The 26,735-nt window shown below is 43.8% G+C and overlaps 1 protein-coding gene across 2 annotated transcripts in view; it reads left to right on the top strand.

The window, feature by feature from the left end:
• LOC124684164 overlaps positions 1-19,633 on the top strand; it is a 73,458-nt gene extending 53,825 nt beyond the window's left edge. The window contains exons 1-3 of one of the 2 annotated variants that reach the window (XM_047218547.1): positions 16,039-16,117; positions 17,520-18,918; positions 19,089-19,633. In XM_047218547.1, coding sequence (XP_047074503.1) covers positions 17,631-18,918; positions 19,089-19,387 — 1,587 coding nt within the window. In that variant the 5' untranslated portion in view covers positions 16,039-16,117; positions 17,520-17,630 and the 3' untranslated portion in view covers positions 19,388-19,633. Of the gene's footprint in view, positions 1-16,038; positions 16,118-17,519; positions 18,919-19,088 lie in introns of those variants that run through there. The other variant, XM_047218546.1, reaches the window with a different exon arrangement.
• The last annotated feature ends 7,102 nt before the right edge of the window (positions 19,634-26,735 follow it).

The following is a 26,735-nucleotide window of genomic DNA, read 5'->3' as shown; positions in this document are numbered from 1 at the left end:
CTTTTGTTGGATGATGAACACCACTAATTGTGTAGGATTACACGAACCCTCAATGCCGGAGTTAACAAGCTCCACAATATTCGATATTCATATTTAAATAACCTTAGAGTGCAAGATAGATCAACACAATTACACCGAGAACTAACATAGCATGCACACTGTCACCATCACACTATGAAGGAGGCATAGATCACATCAATACTATCATAGCAATAGTTAACTTCATAATCTACAAGAGATTACAATCATAGCCAACGCCAAGTACTACACGATGCACACACTTGTCACCATTACACCGTGCGGGAGGAATAGAGTACTTTAATAACATCACTAGAGTAGCACATAGATGATATTCAACTAGATCACATAAAGAGAGAGATGAACCACATAGCTACAGCGGAGCCCTCAGCCCCGGGGGTGAATTACTCCCTCCTCATCATGGAGACAGCGATGGCGGTGAAGATGGCGGTGGAGACGGCGGTGGGGATGACTCCGGGGGCAATTCCCCGTCCCGGCAGGGTGCCGGAACAGAGACTTCTGTCCCCCGAATTGGAGTTTCGCGATGTGGCGGCGCCCCTAGAGTCTTTCTGGATCTTCGTCAATCGGTGTCGAAGTTTTAGGTCACGACGGCTTAAATAGGCGAAGAGTCGGAGTCGGAAGAGTCCCGAGGGGCCCACCTCACAGGGTGGGGTGACCACCCTCCAGGCCGCGCCGGCCTATTGGGAAGAGGCCCTGGGCCTCCCCCTGGCTTGCCCTTCTGGCTCCATGAGTCTTCCGACGAAATAGAATTTCTGTAATTTTTCTGGATTTTTCCGAGCACTTTGGTTTTTGGGCCTTTTCTGCAATAAACAGACATAATAAACAGAAACTGGCACTGTGGCATCTTGTTAATAGGTTAGTCCAATAAATGCCATAATATGATATAAAGTGCAAGCAAACCATGTAGGTATTGTCATAAAACAAGCATGGAACATCAGAAATTATAGATACGTTGGAGACGTATCAGCATCCCCAAGCTTAGTTCCTACTCGTCCTCGAGTAGGTAAACGATAAAAAGATAATTTCTGAAGCGACATGCTACCAACATAATCTTAATCACACTATTGTAAAGCATATGAGATGAATGCAGCGATTCGAAGCAATGTTAATGCAATGAGTAAACAATTGAATCATATAGCAAAGACTTTTCATGAATAGTACTTTCAAGACAAGCATCAATAAGTCTTGCATAAGAGTTAACTCATAAAGCAATAAATTCAAAGTAAAGGCATTGAAGCAACACAATGGAAGATTAAGTTTCAGCGGTTGCTTTCAACTTGTAACATGTATATCTCATGGACAGTTGTCAATGCAAAGCAATATAACCAGTGCAATATGCGAGTATGTAAGAATCAATGCACAGTTAACACAAGTGTTTGCTTCTTGAGATGGGAGGAAATAGGTAGACTGACTCAACATAAAAGTAGAAGAATGGCCCTTCGACGAGGGAAGCATCGATTGCTATATTTGTGCTAGAGCTTTTATTTTGAAAACATAAAGAGAGCATAAAAATAAAGTTTTGAGAGGTGTTTGTTGTTGTCAACGAATGGTAGCGGGTACTCTAACCCCCTTGCCAGACAAAACTTCAAAGAGCGGCTCCCATTTTATTTTATTTTTGGGTGGCACTCCTTCCAACCTTTCTTTCACAAACCTTGGCTAACCGAATCCTCGGGTGCTTGCCAACAATCTCATACCATGAAGGAGTGCCTTTTTATTTTAGTTTTATTATGATGACACTCCTCCCCACCTTTGCTTTCTCAAGCCATGGCTAACCGAATCCTTCGGGTGCCGTCCAACAATCACATACAATGGAGGAGTGTCTATTTTTGTTAATTAATTTGGGACTGGGAATCCCATTGCCAGCTCTTTTTGCAAAATTATTGGATAAGCGGATGAAGCCACTAGTCCATTGGTGAAAGTTGCCCAACAAGATTGAAAGATAAACACCACATACTTCCTCATGAGCTATAAAACATTGACACAAATAAGAGGTAATAACTTTTGAATTGTTTAAAGGTAGCACTCAAGCAATTTAATTTGGAATGGCGGAGAAATACCATGTAGTAGGTAGGTATGGTGGACACAAATGGCATAGTGGTTGGCTCAAGGATTTGGATGCATGAGAAGTATTCCCTCTCGATACAAGGCTTAGGCTAGCAAGGTTATTCGAAACAAACACAAGGATGAACCGGTGCAGCAAAACTCACATAAAAGATATATTGTAAACATTATAAGACTTTACACCGTCTTCCTTGTTGTTCAACCCAATACTAGAAATTATCTAGACCTTAGAGAGACCAATTATGCAAACCAAATTTTAGCAAGCTCTATGTATTTCTTCATTAATAGGTGCAAAGTATATGATGCAAGAGCTTAAACATGAGCACAACAATTGCCAAGTATCAAATTATTCAAGACATTCTACCAATTACTACATGTAGCATTTCCCGTTTCCAACCATATAACAATTAACGAAGCAGTTTCAACCTTCGCCATGAACATTAAAAGCTAAGAACACATGTGTTCATCGAACCAGCGGAGCGTGTCTCTCTCCCACACAAGCATTTATTCAAACAAAAACAGAAACAAAAACAAACAGACGCTCCAAGTAAAGTACATAAGATGTGACCGAATAAAAATATAGTTTCAAGAGAAGAAACCTGATAAATTGTCGATGAAGAAGGGGATGCCTTGGGCATCCCCAAGCTTAGACGCTTGAGTCTTCTTGAAATATGCAGGGATGAACCATCGGGGCATCCCCAAGCTTAGACTTTTCACTCTTCTTGATCGTAGTATATCATCCTCCCCTCTTGACCCTTGAAAACTTCCTCCACACCAAACTCAAAACAACTCATTAGAGGGTTAGTGCATAATCAAAAACTCACATGTTCAGAGGTGACACAATAATTCTTAACACTTCTGGACATTGCACAAAGCTTCTGAAAGTTAATGGAACAAAGAAATCCATCCAACACAGAAAAAGAGGCAATGCGAAATAAAAGGCAGAATATGTCAAAACAGAACAGTCCGTAAAGACGAATTTTAAAATGGCACCAGACTTGCTCAGATGAAAATGCTAAAATTGAATGAAAGTTGCGTACATATCTGAGAATCACTCACGTAAATTGGCATAATTTTCTGAGTTAGCTACAGAGAATTAGGCCCAGATTCGTGACAGCAAGAAATCATGTTTCGCATGATAATCCAAATCTAGTATGAACCTTACTATCAACGACTTTACTTGGCACAACAATGCAACAAAACTAAGATAAGGAGAGGTTGCTACAGTAGTAACAACTTCCAAGACACAAATACAAAATAAAAGTACTGTAGCAAAATAAACACATGGGTTATCTCCCAAGAAGTTCTTTCTTTATAGCCATTAAGATGGGCTCGAGCAGTTTTAATGATGCACTCGCAAGAAATAAGAGTTGAGGCAAAAGAGAGCATCAAGAAGCAAATTAAAAACACATTTAAGTCTAACCCACTTCCTATGCAAAGGAATCTTGTACACAAATGAATTCATGAAGAACAAAGTGACAAGCATAAGAGGATAAAACACGAGTAACTTCAAGATTCTCAACATAAAGAGGGGAAACTTAATATTATTAAGATGCCTATAACCATGTTTCCCTCTCTCATAATAACTTTCAGTAGCATCATTGATAAAATCTACAATATAACCATCACTTAAAACATTCTTATCATGGTTCATATGCATAAAGGTATCATTATTTTTGATATAAGAGAAACTCTTCTCATTAATAGTAATTGGAGCAGGATCATTATTAAGAATTTGAACATGGTAAACAAGTTGCATACTAGGGGAGTGGTTTTTGGCAAGCCCATCATAACTATGACAAGTTTCATAAGGATAATTGTAACATATGTCATATCCATCTCTATAGCGATTATCTAAACCAGAATATGTAATATCATCATTTTCACTAAAAGTAGAGGTCTCAAATATAGGATTTTCAAGCACAACATCCCCAAGCTTAGAGCTTTCAATATCATCGTTTGAGGGGACATGAATAATGCTATCATCATTACTTTCATAATCAGTACCAAAGAGATTTCCAATATCAAAGATAGTGTGCTCTTCCAAATCATGATCACTAACATGGGTACAGGGCATAGGAAGATCATCGTACTCAGATTTATTATCATAATAATCATTAGGCGCAACATACTTACGGTTACCTATTGTTACCTCATACACGCGGGGATATGCCGTTACTTCTTTCTCTTTATTCTCCTTCTTCTTCTTCTTCTTCTTCTTCTTCTTCTTCTTCGTTCCCTTCTTCTTCTTCCCTTCCTTCTCCTCGTTCCCTTCTTTAGGAGGAAGAGGCTTGAAGGGTGGCTTGTCCGCATAACCTGATTTATTTTCAGAAACAATAGAAGAAACTTGGGAGGATTCCTCCTTTTCATTAATTAGTTCAAAACACACAGCGGTCCTATCATATTTTGGCAAGGTGTCATCTTCTAAAATATTTTGTATGTAAGTATTTGTATGGCTATTATCAATGCAATAAGAAAAACACCCATGCAGGACGTCATCGATATCAAGATCACTCATGTGTAACAAAGAGATTTTCCTTGAGAGCTCTTCACACCACAAAAATAAAGTAAGTTCATCATGCTGATTAGGAGTAATTTCATCATCACAATACCAATTTGTAGCACTCATGGGGTTCAAATTATCATTGGAGGAGCATTGAAAATTAAAATGACCCACTCCATGGCAAAGTTCACAAATAAAAGGATAGAGGGCACACACTTTTTTACCTAGATCATCTAGAGCCCTAAACCACTTTCTAGTTCTTTCATTAATATGATGGATACAATATTCATCTTTGATTTGATTAATTCCACAAGGTCTATGCATTCCACAAAAATTAACATGCTTATAGGAAATAGCATTCTTAGGAGTTTGAGCATGCTTATTGCAATTATTAACAACAATTTCATTCTTCATGCAAGCCTCTTTAAAAGGTTCATGATACTTATCAAAATTCTTTTTAGGCAATTCAAAATGAGAAGCAAAGGCTTTATAAAGATTTGCAGCAACTTGAGAGTCAAGACCATAAGTAGCACTCATATCTCGAAATTTATCGGTATCCATAAAAGTTTCAATGCATTCATAATCATAATTTATACCTGACTCTTCACCTTTGTTGTTCTCCCATCCTTCGGCGTTCTCCTCAATCCGATCAAGAAGATCCCACCTAGCTTCAACCTCCTTGCTTGTGAAAGATCCCTCCGAACAGGCATCCAGATAGTCCTTGTGTTGTCCTGAAATCCTCGCATAAAAATTGTTAACAATAACATTACGGGGGAGCTCATGGATGGGACATTTGAGCATTAGTGACTTCAATCTCCCCCACGCTTGAGAGATACTCTCTCCATTACGAGGATAAAAGTTATAAATGTAATTCCTATCAATATGCACTTCATGAGGAGGATAAAATTTAGAGTAAAAGAGAGATACAATTTCCTCCCAACCAAGAGAATGACTATTCTTCAACAATTTATACCAATGCGCCGCTTTACCAGACAGCGAAACAGAGAATAGCTTCTTCCTCACTTCATCCATAGAGATACCTGCACACTTGAATAACCCGCATAATTCATGCAAAAACAGTAAATGATCTCCAAGATGGACAGTTCCATCCCCTTCATAGCGGTTATCCATAACACGTTCAATAATTTTCATAGGTATTTTATACGGAATACTTTCAGTAGGTGGATTTAAAATATCACAAGCATCATTAGAGTTATCGCATATGGGAGATAAAGTATTATCAGAGCAAATTTTCTCCCCTAAAGATGGGAAGCTAAAAAGATCACAAAAACTAGCTTCCCCAAGCTTAGACTTCTCCATAGCATTAGCAGTAATTGCATTCATACTAATAACATTGCTACTAGCATGCAAATAAGGTTCCATAGGTTTTTTAATTTTTGCATCAAACAATTCTAAATCAGGAAAAAGATTAAAAAGCTCACTAATTTTTTTGTTGTTTTCCATTATGCCTAACTAGTGAAAATAAAAACAAGAAACAAAAAGATGCAATTGCAGGATCTAAAGGAAATAGCTTCGAGCACTCACACACCGGCAACAATGCTAAGAAATAACTTAGTAGTCGGAGGATGTGAATACCTTTTACCTTACCTCCCCGGCAACGGCGCCAGAAAATAGCTTGATGTCTACGGGTGCTTCTATTCTTGTAGACAGTGTTGGGCCTCCAAGAGCAGAGGTTTGTAGAACAGCAGCAAGTTTCCCTTAAGTGGATTACCCAAGGTTTATCGAACTCAGGGAGGAAGAGTTCAAAGATATCCCACTCAAGCAACCCTGCAACCACAAAGCAAGAAGTCTCTTGTGTCCCCAACACACCAAATACACTTGTCATATGTATAGGTGCACTAGTTCGGCGAAGAGATAGTGAAATACAAGTAATATGGATGTATATGAGTGGTAATAGCAATCTGAATAAAATATGGCAGCGAGTAAACATGCAACAAAACAAGTAAACAAACGAGAGATTCGATGCTTGGAAGCAAGGCCTAGGGATCCTGCTTTCACTAGTGGACACTCTCAACAATGATCACATAATAGGACTACTCTACACCCTTTTGTTGGATGATGAACACCACTAATTGTGTAGGATTACACGAACCCTCAATGCCGGAGTTAACAAGCTCCACAATATTCGATATTCATATTTAAATAACCTTAGAGTGCAAGATAGATCAACACAATTACACCGAGAACTAACATAGCATGCACACTGTCACCATCACACTATGAAGGAGGCATAGATCACATCAATACTATCATAGCAACAGTTAACTTCATAATCTACAAGAGATTACAATCATAGCCTACGCCAAGTACTACACGATGCACACACTGTCACCATTACACCGTGCAGGAGGAATAGAGTACTTTAATAACATCACTAGAGTAGCACATAGATGATATTAAACTAGATCACATAAAGAGAGAGATGAACCACATAGCTACAGCGGAGCCCTCAGCCCCGGGGGTGAATTACTCCCTCCTCATCATGGAGACAACGATGGCGGTGGAGACGGCGGTGGGGATGACTCCGGGGGCAATTCCCCGTCCCGGCAGGGTGCCGGAACAGAGACTTCTGTCCCCCGAATTGGAGTTTCGCGATGTGGAGGCGCCCCTAGAGTCTTTCTGGAGTTTCGTCAATCGGTGTCGAAGTTTTAGGTCACGACGGCTTAAATAGGCGAAGAGTCGGAGTCGGAAGAGTCCCGAGGGGCCCACCTCACAGGGTGGGGTGACCACCCTCCAGGCCGCGCCGGCCTATTGGGAAGAGGCCCTGGGCCTCCCCCTGGCTTGCCCTTCTGGCTCCGTGAGTCTTCCGACGAAATAGAATTTCTGTAATTTTTCTGGATTTTTCCGAGCACTTTGGTTTTTGGGCCTTTTCTACAATAAACAGACATAATAAACAGAAGCGGCACTTGTGGCATCTTGTTAATAGGTTAGTCCAATAAATGCCATAATATGATATAAAGTGCAAGCAAACCATGTAGGTATTGTCATAAAACAAGCATGGAACATCAGAAATTATAGATACGTTGGAGACGTATCAATAGGCTAGGGGAGGAACTCCCTCGCGGTGGTCCCGGAGCCACCAGCCTCTCTGAGCCAGAGAGCCCCTTTGGAGACGATAAGATCAACCAAGGGAGCATCAGATGCCACCTTCGCGAGCCCCGTCAACAAGGATGAGTAGAACGTGCTACTGGAGCTACGGGACAAACTGGCCAGACGCTGATGACGCCGAGGCTGAGCCCAATGCTCCATCCTGAGGAGACGGCCTGCCTTTAGCACTTTGGTGCAACAGCCAGCTCGTCGAGGACCAAGCCACCAAGACCCTGTCTTTGCCACTTTGGTGTAAAGACGGGATGGACGGCACAAGCTGCCAGAGAAGGCGTCACCGCCTCCCCCACCCTCTGTCGTGGACCGATGCTTTAATCGACCATGGACTGAGTCTATATGTAAAACGTGAGGGCGCATCCCTCCCTCGTCGTGGGGATTGTGGGAACCCTTCCCGCTCAAGACATTTGAGGGAAGAGGACCAGCCCCCTATATAAAGGCTAGCCCTGATAGTGTAGAACAGGTCGATCCAGAGCGATCTCAAACCCTAGATGCTTGTACGGTCGTCTTCTCCATCGAGATCTGCAATACATCCACCAAAGCAGGACGTATGGGTTTTACCTGAACCTGGGTAACTGTTGTGTCACTATCTGCAGTGTTACCGTCGGGAAGGCGACGACGAGCTCTTGAGTCCCTAGTGTTCGAACCTCTCAGGTTCGGTGACACCCGTGTTCCTTCGAGAAAACGAATCTCTGGCAATCTACGTCAGAATGCTGAGGCTACCCAACACAAACAGACAGAAGGACCAAATCTAACGATTTTGGTGTTTACACCTAGATCTAAATAAATCAAAACGAATATATTTAATGTTTGAAATAGTTCAAGATGCTAGCTATGCCCATTGTATTTAACATATAGTGCCGAGTTGGACTAACTAGGAGCCTAGTTATCATTGTGCTAGTTATCATGGCGGGGTGGTGAGGGCATCTCCAGGGCCCGACGCATTCCGGTCACCAAAAGTGAATGCCTCCGCTCGTTTGGGTCGGGCTACGAACACGGAATTAGCATTCTTGCGTTTTTCTTGAGGGAATTAGCCTCCTTGATTGAGATGTTCGTTTGGGTCGGAGTTAGCCGAGCGGCTCGACGTTTTTTTGCCAAATTTTCTTTTCATTTATAATATAACCATTCATAGTGCCGAAAATAAGTAAAAGAAGACAAGAAAATAGCCCTAGCTAACAATGGCGCCCACCATGGTTGCCTACTTGTCGTCGTCGTTGTGGACGGGGTCGATATAGACCGGAGGCGCCCAAGGACACGACCAGTGCAGAGGCTGCTAAGGCGCCGGAGGTGGTGCTGGTGCGGCTGGAGGCGATGCTGGTACAGGCGGATGCGGCGGAGAGGATGGTGGCCTCCCTTTGGCCAGCGAGGAGGCCTGGAGTTGGATAGCGTGGCCATCCCACTATGCGAGGTCGTCGAGCTTTCTATTAGCAATGCCCATTTCCATGGACTCATCCTTCGTGAGATTTGGCGGTTGGAATTCGTCCTCCTCCTTCTAGGTGCCCTACTCATCGTCGTCTAGGCGGGCGTAGAGCTCCCGGTTGAAGAAGTACGTCGACATCGCCTAGGTAACCCGTGCGGTGGTGCGGTCGAACTCCCAGGTCCCGAAGGTGGACAGTTGTACGAGTTGAGGGCAAAGGTCGGATCGTCGCGTAGATCCGGTGGGAGGATGAATTGACGACAATGGATCTCGTACTACCATTGACGTTCCTCGTGTGGTACCGGTGGCACTGGGACATAACGGTGGTTGAGGTACCAGCCACCGCTCGGGAGGCCCGCATCCGGCTAAGGGACCGGCCGGTTCTCATCGAACACCGGTGGGCTAGTTCCACCGGCACGTACCGGCGATTGCGCCAGGTTTTCTCATTATTGGCGCCAAAGGACCCGACCTCGCCATCGTGTTTTGTATTGCGGAATGCCTAACCTTTTTTCCATGGCGATGTCGGTGGAGGTTGGTTGTAGGCGAGCTGTGGCCAAACTGGCCCTCTTTAAAAGGCCATGCCGCCTTTAGCTGGCGGGACGTCCAAGAGCCGCCCGCGCCAACACTGGTGCGCATGGAGGCGGGACATCGCCATTGACACGGCACGAGGAAGCAAACCGCCACCGGAACCATTACTCACGCGCGGAAAGCGAAAAACACACGGTCGCTGGTAGACCGACCCGAAGAGCAAGGAGACGGATAGGAACACAAATTTGGACCGGAAATACGCCCGTGTAGAGGCTAATCAGTTTTGGTCGGGCATTAGGCCCACTTTTCACCTGCCCAAACACTCGGCCCGTTCAGTCTCCAGTCTTGTCTTCGAGCTCACAGTATTTTTACTTTTCTTTCTTGCCTTTTTTCTCTCTGAGTTAAATACATTATCAGTCCTTATACTTGTGCTTGTAGCTCGATTTAGTCCTTATACTTACAATTTGTAGAATTTTATGCACGTACTTGTGAAGTAGGTTTGATTTAGTCCCAAATCATTTTTTTCGACGAAATTGCGTTGACGTGGAGGACACGTGGACGTGGGCCCCACTCAAAAAAGAGCAGCTGCCCTAGAAATTTGCATATAACCCCTCCTAAATTCGACCGTTACGATTGGTTAATCTCCCACCATGTTATTTATGCGAAAACCTCCTATTTATTATTTAAAATCGATAATTTCTTAAATCCCTAAACTCAATTTTATTTCCCACATTATGCAACTCTCTGTTTTTTCACTCTAAAAAGTTCACTTTAATATCTTGAGCAGAAGCAGTTTGAGTTTAGGGTTTCGTGGGGCACAGCCCTCACGTGTCTCTCCTTTATATAATGATCAGCATACAAGGTTACAAGGGTACAACCGTACATGTATCGACAGATGTATTCCTATACAAGATATACACTAGACCTATCTTAACACTCCCCCTCAATCTGAACTTCTAGACACTAAATTCAGATTGGACCTTACACGGTCTAGCATACTGTCGAGTGGCTGGTTTTGTAAACACATCAGCCAGCTGATCACGAGTGGAGATGAACCTGACTTGAAGAGCACCAGAAGCAACACGCTCACGCACAAAATGAAAATCAATCTCAATGTGCTTTGTCCGAGCATGGAAAACTGGATTTGCAGTCAGGTATGTGGCCCCTAAATTATCACACCATAAAATGGGAATGCGCTGCTGAGAAACTCCCAACTCCCGGAGTAGAGACTCGACCCATATAGCTTCAGCAGCTCCATTTGCTAATGCCTTGTATTCTGCTTCGGTACTCAATCTCGAAACAGTAGGCTGCTTCTTGGAACTCCAAGAAATAAGATTTGATCCAACAAAGATAGCAAAGCCACCAGTGGAACGTCGATCATCAACACAGCCTGCCCAATCAGCATCAGTAAAAACGCTAATACCAGTAGACGGTGATCTGCGTATTCTCAATCCTGTATCTAGAGTTCCCTTAATATATCTCAAGATGCGCTTCACTGCTTCCCAATGAACATCAGTGGGTTGAGAAAGAAATTGGCACACCTTGTTAACAGCAAAAGATATATCAGGACGAGTAAGTGTCAAGTACTGCAGACCTCCAACAACACTGCGGTACTTGAAAGAATCATCAGTACCCAAAACTGTGCCGGACTCTCGACTAAGGTGTTCTGTCACAGCCATAGGTGTAGAGGTGGACTTGCAATTCTCCAGACTAACACGATGTAGCAAATCCATGGCATATTTGCGCTGACTTAATATCATACCCCCTGAAGTGGAAGTCGCCTCTATGCCTAGAAAATAATCCAAGGCACCAAGATCCTTAATAGGAAAATTAGCTGAGAGAGACCGAACAAGACCACTGACAGCCGCAGGAGTAGAGCCAGCGATGACAATATCATCAACATATACCAACATATACACCTGAACACCGTGCTGCGAGAAAATGAACAGCGATGTGTCGGCCTTACTTGGACGAAAACCAAGCTGAGAGAGAAGAGCACTCAGACGAGCATACCAGGCGCGGGGAGACTGCTTAAGACCATATAAAGCTCGCTGCAATTCGCACACATGAGAGGGATACCGAGCATCCTCAAATCCCGGGGGTTGCTGCATGTAGACATCCTCAGACAAGAAGCCATGAAGGAATGCATTACTGACATCAATCTGGCGCAAAGTCCACCCTCGAGAGACCGCCAAAGACAGCACAAGACGAACAGTGGCGGGTTTAACAACTGGACTGAAAGTGTCACCATAATCAATGCCATGCTGCTGAGTGAAGCCGCGAGCAACAAGACGGGCGTTGTGTTTGTCAACTGAGCCATCAGGACGGTGCTTGGTCTTAAAAATCCATTTGCTGCCAACGATATTGACTCCAGGTGGGCAAGGAACCAACACCCAAGTCTTAGTCTGACGAAGGGCCATAAGCTCGTCAGACATAGCGGCTCTCCATGCAGTATCATCAAGTGCCTCACGATGAGAAACCGGTGTCGCAAGAAAAGCACGGCGACGAGGATCATAACGGATGGTGCCATCCGTGTAGTGTTTGTCACGCCTGGTATGATCACGAGCCCGGGTAACCATGCCATGTCCAGGCGCATCTGTCGTGGCGGGCGGAGCAGCCGCCGATGGAGCCGCCGATGGAGCACCAGCCGTAGGTGATGCGGCCGGAGCAGCAGTGCTACCGGCAGAAGGCGACACGGGCTGGGAAGGAGGATGAGCTGCGGGCGACGGAGGCCCATCTGGCACGTCGCGTTGCGCCGGCGAGGGAGGAGCCGGAGACGACGGCCCGGGCGGCGTGCATGGTTCGGAAGGCGTGCAGCCATGCACGTCGATCACACCAGCTGGAGCAGCGACATCGATCGCTGAGGTAACCTGCACAGGTGGAGAGCTCGCACAGACGGGTGCATTAGAAGACAAATAGGACAGGTCATAATTCCGCATATGGACACTCGTAACCGGTTCATCGGAAGGGGAAGCTATAGCATGCGCAAGAGTAGAAACATCAATGACAACACCGGGAGTGGAATACGGAAACACAGACTCGTCAAAAATGACATCACGGGAAATATAAATACGACCCGTGGACCGATCGAGACATTTGTATCCCTTATGCATAGGACTATACCCAAGAAACACACACATAGTGGATCGGAAAGCAAGCTTGCGTGCATTGTACTTACGCAAACTAGGCCAGCATGCGCAACCAAAGGTGCGAAGGAAAGTGTAATCGGGCTGAACGCCAAGAAGGCAATGGAAGGGTGTGTCCTTATGCAAAACAGGAGTAGGCATGCGATTTATAAGGTAGCAGGCAGTGAGGAATGCCTCGTCCCAATAGCGAAGGGGAAGAGACGAGTGAGCCAAGAGAGCTAACCCCGTCTCAACCAAGTGGCGGTGTTTTCGTTCAGCGATGCCATTCTGCTGAGATGTGTGTGGGCAAGACACACGGTGGGAAATCCCGGTGCGCTGAAAATAGCGATGAAGTTTATGATATTCACCACCCCAGTCAGATTGGACAGCCCTAATCTTTGTGTTCAAAAGGCGCTCAACATGAGCTTGAAACTCATAGAAAACGTGCTCCACATCAGACTTGTGCTTAAGCAGGTAGATCCAACAAAAACGAGAATAATCATCGACAAAACTCACGTAATATTTGTAACCACCAGATGAAGCAATAGCAGGACCCCAAACATCAGAATGAACCAACTCAAGGGGAACAGTGGAAACACGATAAGAATCTTTATAAGGTAATTGTCGACTTTTAGCACGCTGACAAGCATCACAAACCAAAGTTTGACTAGAGGAAGAACACAAAAGATCGTTTTGCCTAACAATAGACTGGACTATATTATTCGAAGGATGACCGAGACGCTGATGCCACTGGGACGGAGTAATCTTGACGCTGGATGACGCATGGCGGGATGATGAAGATGCACGACTAAACGGGATGGGGTACAGCCCGTCCTGGCTTCTACCGTGAAGAAGGGTGCGCCTCGTGGCCTTGTCCTTAACAAGGAAAAAGAATTTGTGAAATTCAACAAAGACGTCATTATCGCAAACAAGACGATAGACAGATAAAAGATGCTTGCTAATGTGTGGAACATGGAGAACATTGCGAAGCTTAAGAGATGAACCGGCTAAATTTGAATGACCAATATGCGAAATCGACAAACCTGCACCATTGGCCACTTGCACTTGGTCCGTCCCGCCATAGCGCTCATGCATGTGAAGGCGCTCAAGATCACTCGTCAGGTGATCCGTCGCACCGGAGTCCATGATCCAGTGCGGAGGGTTGTTGGAGGAGGTTGATGCCGTGTTGCCGGAGCGAGAGTTGTCTTCGTAGCGATAGCGACACTCCGAGGCCTCATGTCCCCAGTTCTTGCAGATTTGGCACTTGGGACGCCAGCGACGACCACCGTTGCCTCCTCCATTGCGTCCGTTGCCGCCACCATCACGGCGTCGGTCCTGGCCACCGCCATCGCGGCGCCGATCCTGCTGCTGGTTGCCCGTGGAGCCTCCTGACGGGCGACGATCCTGCTGCTGGTAGGTGGGCTGCTGCTGATAGCCGCCCGACGCGCCACCAGATGGTCGACCAAGATTGGTCTGACCTGGGCGCGACACCGCGTTCGCGGACGAGGTCCACTCATCGCCCTCGGCTTGCTGCGACAGTTGGAGCGCCTCATAGTTCAAGACCATGGAGTAGAAGGACGGCAGCGTGACCGGAACGGTCGCCATGTTGAGCGACGCGGCGATGGGGTTGAAGGCCTGCCCGAGACCAGTCAACATGTAGTCGATGACGTCGTCATCGGAGAGCGGAGAGCCGGCGGCGGCCATGGCGTCAGCAAGCGCCTTTACCTTCTGCATGTACTCGCCCGCCGTCATGTCCTGCTTCTTCAGCGCCTGAATCTGACGCTTGAGGTGCCGAACCCCGGCACGGTTCTGCGCGCCAAACATGGACTGAACAGCAGTCCATGCCGCTGCGGCTGTGGAGCAGCCCAGCAGCTGGCACGCGATGTCCTCCGTCATCGAGGAGAGGAGGAGTCCAAGGACCTTCTGATCTTGTGTCCACCACCGATGGTATTCGGGGTTGTCCACGACGCGGGCATCAGCACCTTCCCCTTCGGTGAGGGTTTTGCTTGGTGCGGCCGTGGTGCCGTCGAGGTACCCATGAAAGGAAGCGCCGGAGAGGTTAGTGAGGGTGAGGGCACGCCACAGCATGTAGTTGTTGCGGTCGAGACGAACGGTGGTGGTGGGGATGACTGCGGGAGCTGCGACCGTGGCTGTCGGGGGCGAGACGATGGCGCCGAGGGTGGTGGAGAGGGGCAGCGAGGCGCTGGTCATGGCGGCGGCCGAGATTGGATCGGGCGCTAGGGTTGAGAGGCGGCGGTGGGCTGATCAGGCTCTGATACCAAGTTTGAGTTTAGGGTTTCGTGGGGCACAGCCCTCACGTGTCTCTCCTTTATATAATGATCAGCATACAAGGTTACAAGGGTACAACCGTACATGTATCGACAGATGTATTCCTATACAAGATATACACTAGACCTATCTTAACAGAAGCAACTCCCAAGGGCGTTCTGAAACTTATGAAAGTTGACGGCCTCACCGTCTATATCATGTAAAGAGCCATTTACAGGTACTACTACAAAATAATCTTCCATCTCCACTCAAAAAGATCAACTATCTCATCTACTTTTTTCGTTACTTACGTCTTGCCTCTTATCGTTTCACAGAAGTATCGCCATGCGAAGTATATTCCAGAGATCAAAGAAGGTCATCACTTCTCAGTGACAAGCTGTCCCCATGATATATTGATATACACTACACATATGGAAGCATTGGTAGCATGACTGGACCTGATTTTTAGCCAGGGATATGTATGTATATGTATATAGCTTTCACTTTGGTAATAGAAATGGGGAACCAATAAGCTGATCATAGCAAACGAGTTTTTTTCTTCTGGCTGCTAGTCTTTTTTTTCATCAGTTCTTTTTTTGCACAAGGCCCAGGATCCTTAAATCCCATCTGCCGGATGAGGAATGGGCCAAGGCCTCGTATAGGTTGAGAGAGTGGTCCAGAAAACAGTAGTAACGGCTTTGAGCCGGCGGAGGCGTGGATGAATTTGGGAAGAACAGTGCTGTACATCAGCGAACCCGCCGCATTTCCGCGTGAATTCCAAAATCAACCCCAAACCCTCCAAAATCAACCCCGCCCTCTCGCGCAGATCGGCGGCGGCTATAAGTGCGGCTCTGAATCCATCTCTCGCACCCCACCCCACCTTTCTGCCCCAGCTGACGTCGCCGCCGAAACCTCGCCCCTCCCAAGCCCCAACTCATCCGCCTCTCCCGCGCTCGCCGCCGCCGCCGCCGCCGCCGTCCTCATCCTTCCTCGTCGTGTCGTCCCGTCGCTTCTTCCTCAGCCCCATCCGCGGTCTAAACGACTTAACCATCGGTGAGCATTTGTTATCTTTCTTTTTATCATCCGGTGATTAGTTGAATCCCGCTGGCTTGCACAAAGTTTGGGAGTGCCGGTGCAAAAGCAGCACACCATCTAGATCGCCCCTAAACGAAAGATATGGGATTTGATCCGTGCCCTGTTCAGGGATCTGGGCTGAACAAAGGGAGAGACCCCTAGGTTGCTTAATCCTAGCATGTGTACAAGAAAGGATTCATTTTTCCCCAGTTTTGGGTTTAGGTTTTTTGGTTCATTAGGTTCTCTGTAACTGGTACTCGGACTCCGACACGGTTCCGGAATCCGACTCCGATTCGGGTGTCTGGAATTCAGATATGGCAAATATCCTACACAGATTCAGGATGCCCGGTTTGGGGTAATAAACACTGCCTTTTGAGTTAACTAGAGTGACCAATCACATGTCCTAGGTTGATTAGCAAAGCTAAATGGTACTAACTCCGTCCCCAAATATAAAACGTTTTGCTAGGCTATTTTTAGAACTACATTTTCCCCCTTTTGGGCGGTGATCTGGTGGGGTCAGTTGTAGACAGGGAAGGGCTTAAACTTTGGATGGGGCATATCTACAAAGACAAAATGGTTCTGTGGGGATTAAATTTTGCACCAAAATGTACTTCTGCTGCGGGTATCTGGTTTTGCATGGTAATTACTGTAGAAATTAGCTTTGAAGGGGGGCAGGCTAATGGCCTAATGGTACAAGCGCTGTTTATTTTCCCGGCTGACCCTGGTTTCAGGCCTTGGACCAGCTTGGTTTCCCATTCCCTTGTTTAGTATATTACAGAGCTCCCTGCCAGCTCCAAAAGTTAGAGCATGTAGTTTGTAATAGAATATAACTAGTCTGTAAATATTACGGAACTGCTCCGTTGGTATTACCCAAATTGTCAATGTTTTACTTATAATGTTATATTTTGTACCGCTTCATGTGGGAACTCATCATTAGACAATTGTTTGTATCTGCAAGGAAGAATTATGTCGTCTATCAGCTAAAAAATTACATACTTATGTTGAAGATGAGAAATCTTCCACTGCCTTGTCATGGTAACTGTTCATGCATCATGTAGTTGCGAAAATATGGTTTTGCCCCGTGACGGCAATAAACCTTTTATTTGTGAAAACTCGTGTCTTTATCTGCTGGCAGTTGGTAAATGTGTTTCGGACTGTAGACAATACCTTTGCATACCATTCCTTGATGCCAGTTACACGGAATAAAATATCACATCAAGTAGTATTGTTTATTCTCTTCTGTGTTAGCTATGGTACATGTAGGATCATTTTAGTAGTCATACGTCATGTGTGGTCGTGTTATGTGAGAATCCAGTAATATATGAGAATTGTACTTTGGATACATGACTGCTAGGATTATTAAAGCTGTTAATTATTGCAGGGAGACCAGACTTTAGAAGCCACTTGCCCAAACTATCAAAATCCTTGTTTGACGAATAAGAAGCCAAAAACTTCTTCAGGACAGCGAGTTAACTCTAGTTCCTTTGTGGACATGTCTTCTCCATCACAGCTACAGCAATTGGAACAACTAATGGAGGCAAATGCTCACTCTGATTCTCTGGCAGAAATACGCAAGTTCATCTTTCAAGTTGGACATGGGCCTGATGTTCTAAACACCTCATATTTCAAGGAGAGGATTCGTGGGATTGCTAATGAGGTTCAGGTTGCAATTCCTACATATAAATCACTTCTGCTGGAGGAACTAAAAGAAACACAGAGCCGTGAAAGGGAACTGAAGCAAGAATGGGAGAAAAGTGGTTGCAGTGTAATTCTGGATAGTTGGGGGAGCCAATGTGGTAAAAAAAGCTTCATAAGTGTTTTGGTACATTGCAGGAAAGGCATGTTGTTCCTCAGATCCAAAGATGTGTCTGCAATCATTGAGGACGTGGATATGCTAGAAGAAATGATTTCTTGCGTGGTTGATGAAGTTGGCGCCAATAACATAGTTCAAGTTGTCATAAATGACGCATCGCCATATATGCAAAATGCACGGCATAGAGTGCTGAAGGAACATGGCCATTCATTCTTCTTCCCGCTGTGTGCTGACTTTTGCATCAACTTTCTGCTTGGGAAAATTGCAGCACTTGGTCACATCAGTGAGGTTCTAACGAAGGCAAAGGAAATAACAAGGTTTATAAATGGCAATGAGATGCCAGTTAAACTGGTTGGAAACGGCGAGATAGTGAGCAATTCTTGTTTGAAATATGTTGCTGCATTCTTGACACTAGAGAAGCTAGTTTCCGAGAGAGCAAATCTGGTGGAGATGTTTAACTCTCCTGAATGGGCTTCCTCTGATTGGGATGCTAGCAGTACTTTCCGGTATATCTGTGACATAGTGAAGACAGATGCATTTTGGTGTGCTGCGGCTGATGTTTTAAAGGTTACAATTCCATTCGTCAAGGTGTTGTTTAAATTAGAGCGTGAAGATTGTCCAATGGGTATCTTGTATGAGGCCATGGATTGTGCTAAAGAAGAGATGATGCGCCATGTTGGAGATAAGCATGGTGATATTTTGTCTTGGGTTGACAAGATATGGGATATTTACTTGCATTCCCCACTGCATGCTGCTGGTTACATGCTAAACCCAAGGGTCTTTTACAAAGATCATGCCTGTGATGATCCTGAGGTCATCAGCGGTATTGAGGCCTGCATCACCCAAATGGCCAATGGTAATTATGATCCAAAGAAAGTCAAAGCACAAACTGAAGTATATAGAAGAAAGTTGGGTTCTTTGGGTTCAGATTCATCAGCAATTAAGGAAATGATGGAATTACCACAAGGTAAAGTAGAGCCCATTATCTCGTGATCTGGTGAAACAAAGTTTGCATTTATTTCGTTCCACTTTGACTTCCAGAATATTAATGTATCCATTGCGATCATTGTTAGTAGTACTTCATTCATACTAAAAGAATGGAGTTAAGTTCTAACCCTGTATTCCTTCAATTTGTAGTTTGTTGGTGGTCGGTGCATGGGACTGACACACCTGAGCTGCAAACCCTTGCGACTCGGATCTTAAGCCAAACATGCTTTGGCGCTAAAAGGTACAACATCAACTGGCACGTATCTGAGAAGGTGCACGAGGCGAAGGCATTTGATAACCAGGACCTGTACCGCGGGCTGGAGTACGTCCACTACAATATGCGTCTCCCCGGTGCTAAACCACTCATAGGAGGTCTTTCTGGGGATCAGGTCGGTAAACCTGCCAGTCCGCTGGATGATTGGATCTGGGGCCCGCGGCATCGCCATTGATGGCTCACCGTCCAGACTCTGGAGCAATGCGTTGATCTCTCTCAGAAGCGCTCGCGCTCTCATTTCCAATCTGGCATTCTGGTGTGATTCTGATTGTGCCTCATCGGACTCTTGCAGTTTTCTTTCTTGAACAATCATCGTAGCCAGGTGGACCGAACTATTTTCCATAGAAACCGATTGTGGTTAGTTGTGTTGTAATAGAAAAAATATCGGTGGCATTCAGCCATCAGAACCATCGCAGATGACATGGAGATACATCACTGTAACCCGGGTGTCGATGTTACCTATATTTTCCTTATTTCTTAACTTTATCCCGCATTCATTAAATCATCCAATGCTAAACAGAGATGGGTAGTGCATGCATAATCTGATATCTTTTCCTGGAGAAAATTTATTAGTATGAACCATACTATTATATCTATTGAAACCGAAATGCTCGTTTCCTGGCTGAAAGAGTGCCAGATTTGTTATTCGAAGTGTTTTTTGTGGTAGGTGCATGTATTGCCAAAACTGCAGAGACAAAAAGTAGAAAAGAGAGTGCGACATTTTGAAGCTTGGCCTACATCTAGGCCATCTTCTGAAAATTTTGAAAATGGTAATCTGAAATTCCAATTTTTTTGAACAAAATTCTTGACGTAGGCAATGATGTATTCTATGAACGAGCTAATTATCAATTCGAAATACCTTGTATTTTAGGCTGTGAAATAAAAGATATGGAAATCTGAAGTAGTGAACAGTACAAACTTTGAAACCTATAAAAACTGTCAGATTTGTCATTTTTGTGTGATCCAAAATATAAGGTGTATTGGGTTGATAGAACACATCATTATCAACATCTCGATTTTTTTTCTAACTTTCTGAAACTTCAAAAGGCCATTTTCAATTTTTTCGATAAAAGTGGCCTACTTGTAGCCCCGAGCTACATTTGTAGTTTCCGCTCAAGAAAAGCTTTGTAATTTTATGGGTTGAGTTGGCAACGGCTTGGGTTTAATGGTTTATGCGTATTCTCACGAGAAAGTATTCCCTGGAACCTACCACTTTACAAAAAATATTTTATGTGCTTCATATTAATTGACTTAATTTTATCTAAGTAGTTTTCGATAAAGAGCGTATATTAATATTACAAAGATACCAATTACATCCAACTCAACAACAACATATTGTCCTAGTGACATTATGAATGCACACAACGCAAAAAAGACGAACATTAAAATAAAATAATAGTCCCGCTACCATGATCTATTCCATTCAGCAGGACTACTAACATCACCAAGACGGCACCAGAAGTCCAGTTTCTCCAAAAACGACGCCTCCAAGAAAAAAATAGTGCATAAGCGTCGTCATCGTCCGATCATAGATATTAGGTTAAAGGCCTCCTCATAAAACAATGACTTCAACAAGACTATTGCCAGACACAACCAATTAAGGCCGGACCTTGAATTTTCACCCTAAAAGCTAAGACTTCGAACTTCTCCTGTGTTGTCACCCCCTCTTACGATATCGTTACCCCCAAGTCACGGATCACCAAGCCAATTCCTCATCGCAACAAAGACTTGAATCACCATTGCTAGTCTTCAGATCTCGGCTTACATGATATTCCCCGCCAGCTGACTTCACCGTGGAACAAGAAAGCGTGCCCCATGATGGTAACAGCCAGCAGAGCTTCGCATCGCTCCCTCTGAAACAAAGCAGTCAGAGAAAAACATGGGTGCGCACAACCGAATCCCACCCGATCCAGCAATCTCCAAGTATGAATCGCCCAGTGGAGTTCCGAAACACGACAATCCAGCCAGGTCGTGGGGACATGCATCCGATAGATCATCATCTTGGCGTGAGTTGAAACCCTAGGGCTGACACCTTTATTCAAGATGAGATAGTAGCTCCCCATGCCACACGTCGATACCCTGTTGGATCTGTTGCTCCGAACCTCAGCGTCCAGGCCAGTCGAGAAAGAAGACGGCAGAACAGGGGTTATCTTCCGCCGGATCCGGCTGAACTGCGCAACTAGGAGGAGCCCATGCCCTTAGTCAACTTGCCGTCGTGAAACACCTCCGCCACAACCCACGTTCGGAGACCGTCGGAGCTTGCCTCCCTCAAACCCACCCTCAATTCTTGACAGACTGGGTGTGGCCACCACCACCGGCGAAGATGGCGGCAGCAGCCATGGGGAGTAGATCAAGGGGCGGCTCGCTAGGGTGGGGGAGGGGCCTCCAGAGACACCTCCAGCGAGGCGACCCAGGAGGTGAGCGACAGTGGATGGAGGTGGCGTGCGTGTGTGGGAGTTGTGCCGACATCTGGAGGCTACGTGCGTCAACTTTATCTAAATATGAATGTATCTAGTCAACAAATACAATCTTACGATCTGTATCTAGACAAAGTTGAGTTCTGGAGCAAGAAAAAAGTCACCTAGAGACGTTTTGGAGCAGACCCTATTTATCTTGGTCTCTACGTGATAATCGAACATTGTGTAGGGACGTTATGTGAGACGCAACCCAAGTCGTCTTAAAAGAAAGTGAGGTAGACCCTAACCCTAACCCAGCCCATCCTTCACCGGATCTACCTCACTTCCTTCAATGAGCACAGGTTTGCCCTCCAGACAGGTTATTTTGTTTGTTGAGAAACATAGTACAAGCGTAGCCGCTCACATACACGTGCATACACTCACCCCTATGAACGCACATACGCACATCATACCCCTATGAGCACCTCCAGAAGACTGAGCCGGCGGATTGAATCTTGAAATTGACGAAGTCACCACGAGCGCCTCGTTGTCGACGAGAACGTCGCCTCCCACTGAATGAATATTTCGCCTTTATGAGACACACATATATCAAATTTGGGGTTCGAACTTTGGTGGGCTCCGGGTACAACCACCCTTCTAACCATCCAACCTTATGTTGGTTCTCAGCAGGTTTTGTTTCTCATTGTACATTACATAAAAAGTAGCGGTTTTGTGAATGATTAGAAGAACTAGCATGGTGGCCCTCGCAAATGCGAGAGCAACATTCGGATATGGCTATATATATTTTGTATGGTGTATCCAAACTTGTAGAATGGTAATCATTACAATATACTATTTAAATAATCTTATAACAAAATTATAGTACTACCAAGCACTATGTTAAAAAACTCTTATTTCAAGATTATAATACCACCAAGAATTCAGTGTCGATGTATGTGACACATATTCTTTTTGTGTTAATACGTTAGAATAAAATTTTCAAACATAAGGATGGTAAATTGTAGCTATTTCACATATTTCTGAACCAACTTCCCGAAAAATAAAGATCTGTTTTGCTATTGGATTCTTGGCATGGATTGTGATTTCAAACAACATAAAGTTGATGTCATTGAAGTCCAAAGACCTTAAGTAATTATATCCAACTTGTGTACTGATACCAACATTTTACTTGTTAATATTATCAAATAATTGTTGGTAATGCTAACCAATACGGGTATAGAACCTAGAGTTAATTATTTCACCTTAACACTGATGATACATTGTAAATAATTGCATTCTCACCTTTCACCTACCTGTTTATTTAGTGAGTTGTCATGTACATATAACTATGTGTAACTTTTAGATATGCTAAATCTTAACCATTAATAGGAAAATCAACGGTATATTTATTTCAAGCCTATGTGGATTACCGTGATGACTTTATTTTAGACATCCGCATTTTGCTTTTAGTATGGTTTAATAACTTATTTTCTCATATTGTAGTGCACACTCTGTCATTGTATATTGCAAGTTTGTTGGACCATACAAATTAGTCATGAGCTTCATATATAAGTCAGACTAAATATAGTTATGTTTTTCCAATTTCAAACTTTATATTTTTTTATCTCTATTCACTAATAAACTTGCATAGGTGAGCTGAATCTTAGAAAATCATCATCGCAACCATATTTTACGGTTAATCTTAGTCACCGGCCGTGGCTCTAATTTGATACTTAGATATTAAATGAAATGTGGGGTCAATATTTTTTCTCAGCCGAGATTTTTTGCAATCTCGCCAAAACCCGGTTATTTTGGTTAAATTGAAGAAAACTTTTTAGCGGTTGAAATATACCAGCATTTATAAAATTTGCTCAAATTTTAAGATTTTAGATACTTTTTAGGGAAATTTGTAAATTCGTTTGACCAATCTTGAGCACTATTATGACCGTTTTTTTTTTCTGAAAATCGTTAATACCGGTGCCTACCAGAATTTTCCGCAACCGAGAAGAAAAATCTTTGTCACGGAGACGATCTGATTTCTTATGAGAAAGGTGCAAGCCGGAAGGATCGATGGAGCCAACTATAGTTGTGATATTTTTGTTGTTTTATTTTCACAATTATATAACAATTAGATGTGATTTTTTAGTTTTTTCAAGTGAATTATGTAGTTATACTGGACCCGATTTCTCAATAAACTATATACTTTCTTGTTAGACATGTTTATTTTACCCATAGAATAAAGAGAAAAAATTTATCAGCACAGTTAACTTCACGTACGTTTGATGGACCAGCTTCAGCGTGACCTTTTGTTACGTCATTCAAACGGAAACATATAGTTACACGTATCTTTTATTAGATTTTGTACGGTTTTTATCAGACATATGTGGACCAGCTTGAACGTGAGATTTCCTTGCCTTTTATGTGCAGATCACCTTTTTTGAAATTAACACTTTTATTATATATATGGCAAGCAAGCCGCTCATTAAAAACCTTCCAGTCCCCTTAGGTACCCTGGTAAGGAAAAGAGTGCGAAAAAAAAACTTGCTGTCAGTTCATTACATAATCCTTACATCATTTGCAATAACCGCTCTAATAGCGTCAGGAGGATCACCATGCCAAACAGCTTGGGCCACCTCCATGAGCTTGGCTAAGCTATCAGCTGCCTCATTTGCCTCTCTAGGACAGTGGGAGAAAATAACATGGGCAAAACCCCTACATAAGAAAGTAGCCTCCTCATATATTGCTGCTGCTATTCCCAACGAATTGCCCCCGTTCTGCATAGTTGTAATCACCTCGGCGCAGTCAGATTGGATGATGACTTTGTTACACCCAACTTCACCAGCTAAGAGTAGCCCATTACGGAGTGCAATAGCTTTAGCCGTGGACGCCTCTTCTACATATTGCAGTGTCCAACGTCCCGCTGCTATGCAGCTTCCTGTATGATCCCGCAGGATTGCACCCGTGCCTCCTGACCCTGTATCAACATTAAAAGCAGCGTCCACATTTAACTTTAAGAGTTCCTCCGGCGGTTTCTTCCAACCGTGTCTATCAATAGGGGGAGTCCCCAACTTCTTCGCTCTCCCGTAGTTCACCCTATGATCATAGTAGGAATTGATCTTAGGTAGTAAATTCATGCAAATGAACTTGATATATAAAGAGCTGAGAGAGTTTCTGTATTGGACTTTGATCTTAGACTCCTGCCTAAGGTATTGCAACGGCATGGCTTGAGCTCTGCACAATTAGAGGGGTAGAATGCATTCTTTTTGCTATCAATCAGATGTGGTTTAGTGAATATTAACAATGTTTCACTTGGCTAACTAATAGAGCTCTTATTTTTTTTTTACATCTTGCTAATGTAGGTGTTACTCATCAACTTCGGAGATGAGTCAAAGGTGATGCGGTCTTTTATTTTGAAAATGGAATCTTTTCTTGACCCCTGATTATGCGTCACTGTTGCATACAAGGCTCATCATCGAAGTTGATATTTATCAGAAGATGATTTAGTTTACCAAACCATGTACATGAAAACATGAAATCTACAACATTGACCTGCAAAAAAATTGTTGTGCTTGCTGTTCTTTTGCTATGGATTTTTGTAGGTCCATTGATCCATATATTATCATATGTAAATTAGGATGACTGACACATCTCTCTTAAGCTATTGCATGACATACATATTTGCAGGCAGCAATACTATATATGGTTTGTCCAAGTTGAAAAGTTCATCTCCTTAAGGGACAAATTTTAGGTTAATTATTATAGAGTTTTATTTACTTAATTACGGGACTCATTATAGGAAGAACATAGAATTTACATGAAACTGATGCATCCATAGAAATATGTATTATGTTAACAGTTTTTGCAAGCATCAGATATCTCAAGTATTGAGTTTGTATTATCTATACGCATATTTTCCCACAATTTTGCATCACATCAGTGATACACGAAAGGTCTTTCTTCATATTAACCCTAAGGTTACTATGTTATGACCAAGTATTTCACATCAGTCTATTCCCCTAAGACTAAGATTTCAGACACTGCTCTTAGCTACCGCTGATGTCGAGTAACAGGTTATTACTCATTGACAGTCTGTTTTCGGTTTGCTTACGGAACTGTCAGCTAATTTATTAACATTATTCAGTTCTTGGTTCTAGAAAAATTTCAAGCATTTTGCACGGACGGATATTAGTAACCACGGTGTATGAAGTTGTATCCTGCAACATCCAAGAAAGAAAGCTTCAATGTTTCTCATGAGAGAATTCAAGATTATTGAAGATGCAGAATAAATACGGTATTTTCCTCTGGATGTTTGATGCCCTCTCCGCCATGAGCGTGAGCCCCAGATTGTCTCCAAAATAGACAAGACCGCCTTAGTTTTTTGACTCTGCACTGTCATCCATCCAGGATTCCAGGTCAACATCAAGACACTAAAGGAGATCACGGTCATCCTAACCTCCGATGAAGAGGACACCGATGAAGGCAACTGATGGGTTAGATGCAGTAGAATCAAATCAGTTGTGCGCTTGAGCGTACTATCATCTACGTCTGTTAGCAGTAGTGTATATTAGAGTCCACCCCTCTCTAATGCAAATCCACCCATGTATCGCACAACAGCGTCAACATGATTCACCATGTAATTCATTCTAAGTATATCTACTAGCGTTTGAACCTTTTTAGTACCTTCACGGGCACCACCATGACGCTCGGACCTTAAAAATACCAACTCGCCGCGACTTCCAAATTAAAAAAAAGAATTCTTACTAAATAACAAAATTAACTATACAGTTATCACGATCTGGCGCGGCGTGCCGCCGGGCCCTTCTTTGCTAGTTAGACAAATCCACCCTTGGAATCAACAAACAAGCATCCACACATAATTTTTTTTTTGGATTTTCAAAAAATTTCCATTTCTGTAGTATATACAGGTATTACAATATACAGGAAATACATAGCACTATCCAGAAATAACATGAATACTCACAAATGACATACAAATGACATGATACACACAAATATTCATCATTACATCATTTAGATCCAAATTATTACACAAGTACAAATGTTCATCGTCGCATACACATGCATGTCTTAGTCACCGGCCACCTAGACTAAAGTAAAGTAGAGTAC

Source organism: Lolium rigidum, chromosome 1 (genome assembly GCF_022539505.1).
Source record: "Lolium rigidum isolate FL_2022 chromosome 1, APGP_CSIRO_Lrig_0.1, whole genome shotgun sequence".
NCBI classification, from domain to species: domain Eukaryota; kingdom Viridiplantae; phylum Streptophyta; class Magnoliopsida; order Poales; family Poaceae; genus Lolium; species Lolium rigidum.
Note: the sequence above shows the minus strand (reverse complement) of the source record. Positions and strands in the feature narration are given on the sequence as shown.